The sequence below is a fragment of the Taeniopygia guttata genome, chromosome 25, assembly GCF_048771995.1.
Source record: "Taeniopygia guttata chromosome 25, bTaeGut7.mat, whole genome shotgun sequence".
Classification (NCBI taxonomy): domain Eukaryota; kingdom Metazoa; phylum Chordata; class Aves; order Passeriformes; family Estrildidae; genus Taeniopygia; species Taeniopygia guttata.
The window spans coordinates 7,731,543-7,745,071 of record NC_133050.1 but is presented as its reverse complement, the minus strand read 5'-3'; the positions used below and the strand labels follow the sequence as shown (position 1 = coordinate 7,745,071).

Sequence of the window (13,529 nt, the reverse complement as noted above, 5' to 3'; positions counted from 1 at the left end):
TGGGGTCTGTGAGCGGGATTTGGGGAGAGCGAGGGGGTTTTGGGGCGGGAGAGGGGGATTTGGGGCTGGCCAGCGGGATTTGGGGCGAGCGAGGGAGATTTGGGGTCTGTGAGCAGGATTTGGGGTCTGTGAGTGGGATTTGGGGTCTGTGAGGGAGATTTGGGGCCGGCCAGCGGGATTTGGGGCGAGAGAGGGAGATCTGGGGCCAGCCAGTGGGGATTTGGGGTCTGCCAGTATGGTTTTGGGGTGAGCGAGAGGGATTTAGGGTCTCCGAGGGGGATTTGGGGTGTGCGAGTGTGGTTTTGGGGCAGGCGAGGGGGGTTTGGGGCGAGCGAGGGGCATTTGGGGTGTGCCCGTGTGGTTTTGGGGTGCAAACGTGTGGTTTTGGGCGTGCACACACAGGTTCGGGGTGTGTGAGCACGTTTTGGGGTGTAAATGTGTGTTTTGGGGTCTTCATACACAGCTGCTCTCACGCCTCACCCGCCTTTGCACACGTGTTGGGCGCACATCCGCATTTTGGGAGCGCACATCTGCATTTTGGGGGCGCACATCCGCATTTTGGGGGCTCACATCTGGCCGCGCGCGCATCTGGCCGCGGCCGGGCACACCTGGGCACACCTGGAGAGGCGCGCGCGCACATCTGGCCGCGGTCTGTGCACATCTGGCCACGTCTGTGTGTCCGGGCTCCTCCATCTTCCCGCAATTTTTCCAGCGCTGGAATTCTTCCCCCACCCGTCCCTCTTTTTCAGCTTTTGCTGTTTTCTGCCTCTCTCTCTCTCTGTCTTCTTTTTCTTTTTTTTTTCCTCTTTAATCTTAAATAGAATTTTTTTTTCCGCCTGGAGGGATTTGGAGGAAACCTGGGAAAATCGGGAAGCGGCGCCCGGCCCTGCCCGGCCCGGAGCTGGGCCAGGGGGGTCGGAGAGCAGATTTTTTTTGGAGCAGCAGAAATCCTTCCCAGATTTTTTTTTCCATGGAAAAGACCATTTTTCCCCTCTCTCCCGGGGATTTCCAAACGTTGTTGTATTTTTTCCCTGCCCTGGCTGCGATCCCGGGCCTTGTCCCGGCGGCCGCACATTTCACATTCCCGGGACACACCGGGGGCTCCCTCCTCTCTTTTCCGTGCCTCCCCCAGCCCCAGGAATTCCCAAATTCCCGGGGGGCACCGGAAGCTTCCAGCTCCGAAGCGCCCGAGATGGGCCGCAGCAAAAAGGGATGGAAAAAATCGGATTTTTGTTCAAATAAATCCCCTGGGAACCACCCGTGGGGGAACCCAGGCTGGGACACCGCCGTGCCCGTGGGGTTTGCGTGGATTTTCCCCCAAATCCGCCCGAATTCTCTGCTCGAGGGTCCCTGGAGCGGGAGAGGCCCCGGAGCTGCCCCCGCTGCCAGGAATGTGAGGAGGAGGAGGAGGAGGAGGAGGAGGAGGAGGAGGAGGAAGTCAGGGGTCAGGGAGGAGCCGGGAATTTGCTGACGGATCGGATCGGGACAAGCCGCGCTCGGAGCCGCGCGTGGGGCCGGGAGAGGCAGCGGAGAGCCCAAAATCTGGGAAGAGTGGAAGGAGAAGGAGTCACGGCCTGGGCAGCTCAGCCGCAGCCGTTAGCCCGGGGCTCGGTCCCTTATCCCGGTGTTTGATCCCTTATCCCGGTGCTCGGTCCGTTATCCTGGTGTTTGGTCCCTTATCCCGGTGTTTGATCCCTTATCCCGGTGTTGGATCCCAGATCCCATCACTGGATCCCAAATCCCATTACTGGATCTCAAATCCCATCACTGGATCCCAAATCCCAGCCTTGGATCCCAGATCCCATCACTGGATCCCAAATCCCATCACTGGATCCCAGATCCCATCAATGGATCCCAAATCCCAGCCGTGGATCCAAGATCCCATCACTGGATCCCAAATCCCAGCCGTGGATCCCAGATCCCGACATTGGGAAGTGTTGAGTGGGAACTGCCCCACGCCAGCTGCTCCCCGATCCCAAAATCCCGGACCCGATCCCAGATCAGCCGGGGGGACACGGCCCCAGAAGTGACAGAGCCGGGACTGGCACCCCGAATTCCGGGGTTGGCACCGGGAGATCTGGGATTGGCAGCCAGAATTCCGGGATCGGCACCTTGGGTTGGCACCTGGAATTCCAGGAGTGACACCTTGGATTGGCACCCAGAATTCCGGGATCGGCTCCCAGAGCTCCGGGATTGGCACAGGCCGCGCTGTCCTCCCGCTGGCGGGCCGCGAAATCCCAATCCTCGCCGGGAATTATCGGGATATTCATCCCGAGCCTCGCGGGTCCCGGCAGCTCCCAGAGAGGAGAACATTTGGGATGGACGAGGAGGAATTCCCTGATTTCCGTGTTTTTTTTGGATTTTGGGACAGGGGAAGGAGCAGCCGGGCTGGAGGAGCCCCAGCTCCAGCCCTTCCCACCCAAGGGCAGATCTTTGTGATCCCTTCTTTACATTTTTCATTTTCCCCCAAAGATCAATTCCCAAATCCCCGAGCTCCATCCCGCGGGAATGATCTCCCTGCCGGGAAAAGCTGAGATTTGCAGGAGCTCCATTTCCCAGGAAAAGCCGGGATTTTCAGGAGCTCATTTCCCAGGAAAAGTTGGGATTTTCAGGAGCTCATTTCCCGGGAAAAGTTGGGATTTTCAGGAGCTCATTTCCCGGGAAAAGCCTCTCCAGCCCCAAAATGACTCCTGAGCTCCGCGGGGATTTTTGCCCAAAAAAATCCCGGCAGCGCGGGGAGGGAGACAGGGGGGTGCTGGTGGTCACTGGTGGTCACTGGTGGTCCTGGGGTTCTGGAATTACGGGGTCCTGGGGCCTTTGGATTCTTGTATTCTGGGATTCTGGAATTCTGGGGTTCCAAAATTCCAGAAATTCCAAAATTCTGGGATTTTGGGGTTCCGGAATTCAGGAAATCTGGGGTTCTGGGATCCTGGGCTTCTGGAATTCAGGAATTCTGGGATTCAGGGATTTTGGGATTCTGGGATTTTGGGGTTCTGGGATTTTGGGATTCTGAGATTTTGGGGATCCGGAATTCGGGAATTCTGGCATTCTGGAATTCTGGAATTCTGGGATTTTGGGGTTCCAGAATTTGGAAATTCTGGGATTCTGGGATTCTGGGAATTTGGGATTCCAGGATTCTGGGTTCCTGGGGTTCTGGGGTCCTGTCCCATCCCAATCCTTCTCCCATCGGAACCAGCTCGGACACGGCTCCAGGATTTTATCGGGGCTGGGGGCGGCTCGGGCACCCCGCAAGGCGGAGCTGCATCCCGGCTCCTCCTTTCCCGGAGGGATTTGGGATCTGGGGGGGTTCGGGGTCCCCCGGCCGCTCGCGGTCTCCTGCTGCCACCTCCCGGTCTTGGCTTTGCAAAGAATTCCCTGGATTTTCCCTCCCTGCCGGCTGCGGGGAGCGGCCGGAGCAGCAAATCCCATAAAAACCGCTCGTCTGGGAGCTCGGGGAGGTTTTGGGGCTGGGACGGGGATTTTGGGGCTGGGACGAGGCGAATTTTGGGGCTGGGACGAGGAGAATTTTGGGGCTGGGACGAGGAGAATTTTGGGGCTGGAACGGGGATTTTGGGGTTGGAAAGTGCATTTTGGGGTTGGATATTCCTCCCCTGCTGCTGGGGTGTCCGAGCTGGGGACAGCGGAGCCATCGCCATGTCCCCGAGTGTCCCCGGCGCTGGCGGCAAAGGGAAAGCAAAACCCCCCAAAAAACCCGCGCCTGCCGGGGGATTAAAATGAATTCCCTTCGAGCTCTGGGGCCGAGAGCGCCGCAGCCCCGGCACGTCCTTGTCCCCTCGGCCGGAGGGGTGGCCCGGGAGGAGGAGGAGGAGAAGGAGGAGGAGGAGGAGGGGGAGGAGGAGGAGGGGAGGAAGGAGCCGCACAGAGCGGGGCAGAGGAAGTCCCGCCGGTCACTCGCAGCCCCGAGGGGTCCCCGCGCCTCCCGCGGCCGCTCCGGGGGCGCCGCTCCGGGATGTCCCCGCCCGGGGGTCGCCGCTGTCCCCCGGCGCTGCTGGCGCTGCTGCTGGGCCTGGCCGGGAGCCGAGGTGAGGAGGGGGCGCGGGGCCGGGGGCGCCGGGCAGGGCGGTGAGGATGCGGCGGTTCGGCAGCTCCGGGGGGCAGAGGGGCTCGGGGGGCGGCGAGGGGCTGCGGGCGGATTTTGGGGCGTTCTCCTCGCTTCTCCCAGCCCGCCGTGCCCAGGGAAAGTCGGGGCGGGCCGGGCCGAGCCGCGGGGCCGGTTCCCCTTCCTGGGCAGCCTTTGGGCTGCGGCTTTGCCTGAAAGTCGCCACTTCCCTGTCACGAAAGTTCCCGAGCCCCACAGCTGCGAGCGTTCCCCTTCCCAAACTCAAATCCCTCTGCCGGGCAGCACAGCCCCGTTTTCCCTGGGGTTTCCCGGGATTTTGGGTCTTTTTTCCCCTCAAACCCGCGATTTCGGGTGCGGGGAGCAGGGAAACAGCGGGATGTGGGAGATGGATCCACCCTGGAGCATCTCCAGGTGCCTGGAGCATCTTCTGGCCACACCCTGGCGGGGTTTGGCGTCGCTGTTTTCCTGACAGCTCCAGGATTCGCAGAATCCCAGGATTTTCGAGGCTGGGAAAGAGCTCCGAGGTCATCGACCCCGGGCTGGGACCAAGCCCCACCTGGTCCCCCGGAATTCCAGGAATTCCTCGGACACCTCCAGGGGTGGGGATCCAACCCTCCCCGAGCCCCTTCCAAAGCTTTGTCTCTTTTCCAGGAGGGATTTCCCCAAATTTCCAGCCCTGGCACAGCTCGAGGCCGTTCCCTCTTGCCCTGTTCCATTCCTTGGGATCAGATCCCAAATTTCCCCCGGATCCCCTTCCCCCAGCACCCTCAGGAGAACTCGGGACCCTCTCACAGCCCCCGGCAGCCCCGGAGCAGCAGGAAAAGACAATTCCCGTGTCCTGCAGGAATTTTGGGCCCTGGAGCAGGGGAAAAGCCCTTTCCACACCCCGCAGGTCCCACAGATCCATAATCCCGGGAAGGATTTCCCGCCTCTCCCTGCTCCAGCCCTGGAATTCCCGAATTTCCCGAGCCTCGGGGTGTCCCCACACCTGCAGCTCTGGAGCCGCTGGAACTTCGGGAGCTCTGGATGCGCCCGGGGAGGAATTTCCTGGCGGAAAACACCCGGGACGGGTGGGATCGGGGCCGGGAAGGGGAGATTTTGGGGTGTTGGGCCGCGCAAAGGAGCCCCCAGAGCCGCCCTGACCACACGGAGCCCCAGGAAGCGGCGTCGGCCCTCCGGATGTTCCGCGGGTGTTATTTTGGTGTTATTTTGGGGGCCTTCCACATCCGGGGCTGCTCTCGAGAAGAGAAACCCAGAACGTTGAGAGGAAAGGGGGCAGGGGGTGAAATTCCCTGGGATTGGGAGCGGGGACGGGAACTGGGGTGGGGTGGGGTGGGGTGGAGACAGAGGAACCCCCGGGATGGGGAATGGACACTTGAGCAGTCTGGGATAATGGGAGAGAGGAAATTTGGGATGGGAATGGACACAGACACAGTCTGGGATAATGGGAGAGGGGAAATTTGGGATGGGAATGGACACAGACACAGTCTGGGATAATGGGAGAGGGGAAATTTGGGGTGAGGAATGGGCATAGAACCAGTCTGGGATAATGGGAGAGAGAGAAAATTTTGGGAAGGGTTAGGGTTAGGGTTAGGGTTAGGGGGAATGGGCCCCGAGTGTCCCGGAGGTGGCCCCAGCAGTGACCAGGTTCCCTCTGGAGCCGCGGAGCCTCTCCTGGGGTCACAGCCTCAGGTGGGGCTCTGGTTCAGGATCCCCGGAATGCCAAAACCGAGCGGTGGCCGCGGGAGGATCGCTGTGCCTGGTGCCGGAGAAACCCCTGCGGAACTGGATAAGCATCCAATGGAAAGTGGAAATTAATTCATCAACGTTGCAGCAGATCCTGACGGCCACCAGGGATGGAACTGTTTCCTATCCCAGAGGTTCTTTCCATGGGAGAGCGAAATTCCAGCAGGGAAACCTCTCCCTGTGCATCTCCCCGGCTCACGGGGCAGATAACGGGGTCTATAGGGCCGAGTTCGAGAGTTCCTCCCGGATTTTCTCCCGGTGCTTCCGCGTGTCCGTGTGGGGTGAGTGGCTGGCTCCCCGTGTCCCCTGTGCCCGTGTCGCTCTGTGCCCTGTCACCGCGGCTGTCCCCGCAGAGCCCGTGGCGCAGCCGGAGCTGAAATCCCAAATCCTGCAGCGGGGCCGGGGCTGGTGCCGCCTGGCCCTGCTCTGCTCCAGCCCCGGGAACGTCTCCTACAGCTGGGCCTGTCCCGGGGCCCCGCCGGGGGAGGGCCCGGGGCCGCTCCCGGGGCCGGGCCCGGACCCGATCCCGGGGATCCCCTCCCGCCTGGTCCGGAGGCTCCCCGAGGGCGCGGAACCCCAAATCTGCCTCTGCAACGTCAGCGGCCCCGCGGGCTGGAGCGCGGCCCGCGCCCCGCTCACCTGCCCAGGTGAGCTCCCCGCGCATCCCGGGCTCGGGGAGCCGGGAGGGACCCGCGGGCTGGGGCTGAGCGTTCCGCCTTTCACCGGCCGGGAGGGGGGAATAACTGTGCTTACAGCGCTGGAAATATTCGGGGAAAAGCCTTTATGGAGATGTAAATTATGGCATTTTAAAATTAACTTTTGTATGTAATATACATCATTATTGCATGTATTCTGTGTAAAATCTATAGTTGCATAAATAAAATCCATTTATATCTCTAAAAGATATACTTATATATATAAAATATGTATTTATATACTATACTTATTTCTATATATAATGTATACTTATTTTTCTATAGAAATATATACTTATATATATAATATATACTTATGTACTATACATATTTTTATATATAATGTATACATATTTTTATATATAATATATATTTATACACTATACTTATTTCTATATATAATGTATACCTATTTTATATATTAATATACCAGGTCTTTTATACTAAATAGATATTTTATATACATAAAATATAGATTTATTTTTATATTTTTGATACATAATTATTTATATATTTTAATTTAATATAATGCAAAAATATCAAGTTAGAGATTCAGGGAATGCTGGGACAGTTCAGGTGGGAAGAGACCCCAAATTCCAGCCCAGTTCCAGGACTCTGGGATTCTTTTCCAGCAATTCCAGACGATTTTGGCCACTGGACACTGCTGGCCGTGGTCGTGGCTGTGGCCGTGGGGCTGACCCTGCTCCTTGTGGGCGGCTGCTGCTGGTGGAGGAAGAGGAGGAAGAATTCCCGGGAAGGTTTGTCCGGAATGTCGGGACAGGATCCCAGATTTGGGGGATCTGAGCTCAAACTGTCCCTTGGAACGCCAAAATCCAGGAATTCTGACCCCACACTGACCCTTGGAACCCCAATTTGGGAATTCTGACCCCACACCGACTCTTGGAACCTCAAAATCTGGAAATTCCGACCCCACAGAGACCCCCGGTGCCCCCCCGGGACCCCCGGAGCAGGAGCTGACCGTCTACGCCGAGGTGGGAGAGAATAAACCCCGCCAGGACCCCGTGAGTGCCGGGAATGTCCCTTCCCACCCAAAATCCCGGAATTTTGGGGTCGGGAAAGCCCTCAAAGGTCCTCGAGTCCACCCTGGGCCTGACCCCAGCCTGGTCACTCAGCGTCCGGCCACCCCTCGGGCCCCGCCAGGAGTGGGAACCCAAACCTCGGGCAGTTCCCCGGCCTGACTGCGCTTCCCGTGGGGAAATTCCCTCCACGTGGGAATTTTGGGAGCCCCAAGTTGATCCCTCCAACCATTCCCGGCTTTTTTGGTGTCCCCAGGCCGGGCCTGGCGAGGCCACCCAGGAAGGAGCCACCGTCTACGCCGTGGTCAGTCCCAGGACACTGGTAGGGTCATTCCCGTGGGATCCCTGCTGGTTCCCAGGCCGGATCCACGTTTTATCCCAAAATTCTCCTTTTTTGGTGCATCCCGACCCTTTTTCCCTGGCAGGAGCACCCCAGGCACCGGGAGGAACACGGGAATTCCACCGTTTACTCCATGGTCCAGTTCAGCCGGAGGGTGAGGCTGGCCTGGAGCGTCCCCAAGCCTTGGGGACACCAAATCCGTGTCCCCCGAGGTTCTGGGATCGCCGTCCCACTTTTCCCAACGGGAATTTTCCCCTTTTCCCTGCAGCCTTCCTCCATCAAGAGGAAGAGGTTGGACCCAGCTTTGGTCTCCACCGCCTACTTGGAGGTAACGGAGAATCCACAGGGGCTTTTTGGGATGAAAAATCCCCAAAATGGACCAAATCCCACTGTTTTCCTTGCAGGATAATGGGGGTTACAGGCACCTGGGCTTCCCAAATCCCGCCGGCCACCAGCGCCCCTAAAACCCCGGAATTCCCATCCCTGTGGAATTCTTCTCCTGGAAGCTCCAGCGGCCGCTGGGATCCCACCCGATGGAACAGAAATATCCAGAAATTCGGGGTTTTCCCCCAAGATTCAACCCCCGGCTGTGCCTGGGAGCGAAGATCTGGGGATGGGAAACTGCGGAAGGGATGGATTTGGGATTGGACAGGCGGGATGGGCGGGAAGTGGGAATTTTGTGGGGTTTTTAGGGCTTGGAAAGTTTGGGAATCCTTGTATTCTCTTTTTCTTGGTGCAAATACTGCTGAGCTGCACAATGAACCTGTTTAATTAATTAATTGGCTGATTAGAGCCTGGATTACTCCTCGGGCATGGGGAGGGAGCGGGAATTTCTTTGGGAATCAGGAATTCTAGGCTGGAATTCCGGGTGGGGATGGGGTGGGAGAGGCAATCCTGGGATTGGGATTTTCTCTGGGATCGGGATCGAAAGGGGTGGCGCCTCCTCTCCCTCATCCCAAAAATCCTCGTGGCTGTTCCCAGGCATTAATTGGGGTCATCCACCGGGCGTTAATTGGGATCGTCTGCCGGGAGGGAATTTAGGGAATTGCGGCATTCCCGGTTTTTCCCGGCATTTTGGGGTGATCCCAACCCTTCCTCCACTTGTGGAAGTCGGTGCTGATGGACAGGTTGGTGTGGGATTGGGTGGGAAAAGCTCAGGATTGTGAAAGAGGATGGAAAACCCATTGGAAAAAACGCCGGGAATGCCTGGGTGGCATCTCGCGGAATCGTGGAAAATCCCGGCAGAAAAGGACCCCCCAGGATCATCCCAGCCACCCCAAAATCCAGAATTTTCCCTAAAAATTCATCCCCAGATTTCCCCCTTAGAGGAATAATTTCCCCTAAAATCTACCCCAAACTTCCCCCTAAAAAGAAAAATTTTCCCTAAAATCCATCCTGAACTTCCCTCTAAGAGGAATATTTTCCCCTAAAATCCATCACAGATTTCCCCCCAAAATCCAGAATTTCCCCTAAAATCCATCTCGAACTTCCCCCTAAAAAGAAAAATTTTCCCTAAAATCCATCCTGAACTTCCCCCTAAAAAGAAGAATTTCCCCTAAAATCCATCCCAAACTTCCCCTAAAAAGACGAATTTCCCCTAAACCCCATCCCCTGGAGCAGCTCCAACCCCTCCCCATCCCACAGGACAAGCGCGGGTGCGCTGTAATTTATTCTAATGACCCTCATTTGCATATCAGGACTAATTTTCCGCCACTTCGCCGTTCCCATTTCTCCGGTTTCGGCTCGGGGCCGGGGCCCCGGGGGTGGCGGGGGTCGCTGTGTTCGCCGCCCCCCGCCCGTGGGAAGGCGCCGCGGCCGTTGGTGGCCGGGCGGGGACAGCGGCGGCCCCGGGGAGAGGGGACAAAGGCGGCGGGGGGAATCCGGGCTGGAATTCCAACCGCTCCCGATCCCGGGAATCCCGCAGGGATTGTCTGGGGCTGGCGGGAGAGAGCTGGAGAGAGCCCGGCCTGGCCAGCCAGTGGTCATCCAGTGGTCAGTCAGTGACCAGCCAGTGGCCATCCGTTGGTCATCCATTGGTCATCCAGTGGCAATCCATTGATCATCCATTGGTCATCCATTGTTCATCCAGTGGCAATCCATTGATCATCCATTGGTCAGTCAGTGGCCATCCATTGATCATCCATTGGTCATCCATTGATCATTCATTGATCATCCATTGGTCATCCAGTGCTGATCCAGGAATCCCTCGGACACCTCCAGGGATGGGATCCAACACTCCCTGAGCCCCTTCCGGCGCTTCCCAACCCTTTTCCCGTGGAAAAATAATCCCAAATTTCCCACCCTGGCACAGCTCGAGGCCGTTCCCATTCCCTGGGATCAGATCCCAAATCCCCCCTGGAATCAGATCCCAAATCCCCCTGGCAGATCCCGAATCCCCCCGGCTGTCCCCAGGCTTTGGGGTCACTCTGGTCACCCCCAGTGAGGGGGAGATGTGACCCTTGGGGTCAGTGTCCCACTGGCCATCGGGACAATGGAGGGGGGGTCCTGGATGGATTTGGGGAGATTTGAGGCATTTTGGGGACTTTGGGTAGATTTTATGGGGATTTGAGGGGTCTGGGTGAGTCTTGGTGGATTTTCAGGCGATTGGAAAGATTTTGGGGGCCCCGGGTCACTCCGGTGGGGATGTGGGGCGCGCATGAGGCCCCCCCATCGTGGGGCTGTGACACACTTGTGACGTCGCACACAGAACAGGAACCTCCATCACGTGCGCTGTCCCCACTTCCCTTCAGAGCTCCCCAGCTCTGCCTTTTGGGGGGTCTCGGGGGGCTCCGGCCTTGGGGGTCCTGGGGAGCAGCCGCCCCGTGAGCGGGGTCCCACCCCGAGGGGGGTCCCAGCGCGGGTTTGGCCCCGTCCCACCCGTGGAGGTGACACTGGGGACAGAAGATGGCGCCGGGGCTGACGCGGACCCTGCTGCTCTTCCTCCTCTTCCCCGCGCGAGGTACGGGGCTGGGGTGGGGACGCGGCTCTGGGGACAGCTGGGGACCTCGGGGTGACCCCACCCTGCCCCACAAGGTGCCACCACCGGGTCCCTCCCCATGGGAGCTGCCACGCCCGGGGAGAGGAACGGACTGTCCCTCAGGAGGTCCCAAAAAAATAGAAACGAGGGAAAAACGAATCCCTGAGGGATTTGGGGTGGGAAAATTCGGAATCCTGCTCCTGCCCCTCTGCCTGCAGAGGGCCCCGGGAAGGGTGGAGTTATTGAAATCTTATTTCAATAATTGAGAGATTTCTGTTTTGAACCTGGTGGGAACTCCAAGACCTGGGGAAGGACGAGCAGCCCAACTCCACCATCCCCAATTTTTTTGGCAGCCTGGGCAGGAGAGCCCCAAACCTCGCAGGTGACCGGAGCCGTGGGGGGGGTGGCGCTTCTGAACCCCCGCAGCCCCCAAAACCCCTCAAAATATTCCCAAATCCATTGGCGCTGGGAAAACGAGCTGAGAATCGCCAGCTGCAGGCCGGGGGAGCAGCCCAGCTACCCCCGGAGCCGCTTCTGGGGCCGCCTGGAGCTCCTGGAGAACGCCACGCTCCGGGTGAGCCAGCTCGGCCTGGCCGACAGCGGCGAGTACCACCTGTACCTGGAGGATGACACGGGCAGGGAGAGCGTCGAGAAGGTCCGGCTGAAGGTCTATGGTGAGTCCAGGGACCGGGAATTGTCCCACAGCTCCCGGAGGGCGTTGTGACATCCCGGCCTCTCCTGCAGACCTGGTCCCGAAGCCCCACGTGGTGGCCACCACCAACGGTGACCCTTGGCAGTGCAACGCCACCCTGAGCTGCTCTGTGGGCCTCCAAGAGGTCACCTACGAGTGGATCACACCCCAGAAGCCCCTGATGAAGGAGGGCCCGGTCCTGAAGGTCTCCTTCAACCCCGTGGTGGAAACCTACGTGTGCAAGGTCAGCAACCCCGTGTCCTCCAGCAACGCCTCGCTGACCTTCCACCACCCCTGCAGCTGGACAGGTACGGCCACGGTCAGACACAGCTCCGGGGAGGGGTGGCCTGGCCTTTGGGGGGTCCCAGAGTGGCTTTGGGGGGGATCTGGGGACTTTCGGAGCGATCGTGCGGAAATGTTTGGGTTGGGAAAGAGCCCTGAGGTCATCGGTCCAACATGGGGCTGACCCTGTGAGGTCACCCAGAGGGATCTCCAGGGGTTCCTCGGACACCTCCAGGGGTGGGCATCTCAAACCTCCCTGAGCCCCTTCCAAGGCCTTTTCCACATTTCCAGGAGGAATTTCCCCAAATTTCCCACCCTGAACCTCCCCTGGCACAGCTTGGGGCTGTTCCTCTGTCCTGATTTTGGATTCCACCTCAAAATTGACTCCACTGTGGTGTCAGAGGATCCCTGAACACCAAAACTGGGCCCAGAGGGGATCCAGAGGTCCCTAAACCCCAAAAACGAACCCTTGGGATACCAGGGGGTCCCTGAACCCCAAAAATCAGTCCAGGAGCGGTCAGGGGTCCCTTTTTCCCTGGGAGCAGATCCCAACCCCAAGGTGGATCCCGGGGGTGGTGGGTCCCTTTCCCTCTGCCCCAGGTGGGTCTGGGGAGGGATTTGGGGACCATCCCGGAGCTCCTGGATCTGCCTCTGCCTCCAGACGAGTCCTCGTCCGTCGCCTGCGCCACGCCCAGCGGCCGGGTGGCCCTGGGAGCCTTCGTCCTCCTCTTCCTCCTGCTCAGTGCGGCCTGAGGGCCCCGCGGGCGACACCTCCGCTCACCTCCTGCCCTTCCACCACCACGGGGCCGGCGTCCGGACCCGGATCCCGAAATCCTCCAGGCACGGAGAACCACAGCTGCGCCAGGGAGCGGAATCCCGGAATTGCTCCGTTCCCGGTTCATTTGGAAATCCTCCCGTCCCCCGCCCCAAAATCTGCACGGAGACCAAATCTGAGCCTGTCCTGCGGTTTCCTGGGATTTTGGGGGGGTCCTCCTTTGGCGCTCCCTGCCAGGGAGGGTTTGGGGCCGGTTTTGGCTTTCCCAAAAGTTTGTTTACACATTAAATTCCATCCTGAACACCACATTTTTAGGGTTTTCTGGATTTTTCCCTGGGCCGGGACATCCCACAGCTCGGGGATCAGAGGATGATGGAAAAAGCTCAGAGATGTTTCTCCCCAGCCCCGTTTTTGGGGACAAAATCCCTTCCTTTGCCCCCCAGAGGAAGACCTGGCTCCGGAGGGTGGGACACGGATCCAGCGGGGTGGGAAGAAATCTCGGGAATGATGGAGATGATCCCTGAGCCTCCAAAAAAAAACGTGGAAAAGTTCTAGCTTCACACCAACCCAGCCCAAAAAAGGGGAAAATCAGGGGTTTCACCTCCATAAATCCCAAAAAGTTCCATTTTAAGCAATGATTCCCAAGGCTGGAATCCTCCAAGGGCCAACAGGGACCTCCTTGGAAAATTCCGAGTATTTCTGGGGTCTTGGTCCATTCCCATGTGGAGACTTCGAGCTTTTATTCCACTTATAAAATCTGGGATATATCCAAAAAACCTCTGGAAATTAATGAACATTGATCTCGGGCGAGTTTCCAGCCAGAAAATTCCAGGATGAGTTGATAGGGAGAAGAAAGGATTTAGGGTCATTATTTTCACTTAGAAGAGGTTTTTGTCACCATTTTA

The 13,529-nt window shown here is 58.3% G+C and overlaps 2 protein-coding genes across 3 annotated transcripts; both read left to right on the top strand.

Moving 5' to 3' along the window:
* Positions 1–3,835: 3,835 nt before the first annotated feature.
* Positions 3,836–8,678, top strand: LOC115498489 (uncharacterized). Of its 2 annotated transcripts, XM_072918564.1 has the most exons (9): positions 3,839–4,043; positions 5,791–6,108; positions 6,181–6,474; positions 7,155–7,280; positions 7,459–7,544; positions 7,816–7,881; positions 7,985–8,053; positions 8,168–8,227; positions 8,304–8,678. In XM_072918564.1, the coding sequence occupies exons 1-9, from the start codon at positions 3,971–3,973 to the stop codon at positions 8,361–8,363; spliced, it is 1,152 nt and encodes a 383-aa protein (XP_072774665.1). In that variant the 5' UTR covers positions 3,839–3,970; the 3' UTR covers positions 8,364–8,678. The 2 variants fall into 2 exon arrangements, with proteins under 2 accessions (XP_041577084.2, XP_072774665.1); XM_041721150.2 differs by having other exon boundaries at positions 3,836–4,043; positions 5,791–6,474.
* A 1,936-nt stretch (positions 8,679–10,614) lies between these two features.
* Positions 10,615–12,929, top strand: CD48 (CD48 molecule). The gene is made up of 4 exons (XM_032752833.3): positions 10,615–10,858; positions 11,230–11,550; positions 11,621–11,875; positions 12,511–12,929. The coding sequence occupies exons 1-4, from the start codon at positions 10,804–10,806 to the stop codon at positions 12,600–12,602; spliced, it is 723 nt and encodes a 240-aa protein (XP_032608724.3). The 5' UTR covers positions 10,615–10,803; the 3' UTR covers positions 12,603–12,929.
* Positions 12,930–13,529: the final 600 nt, after the last annotated feature.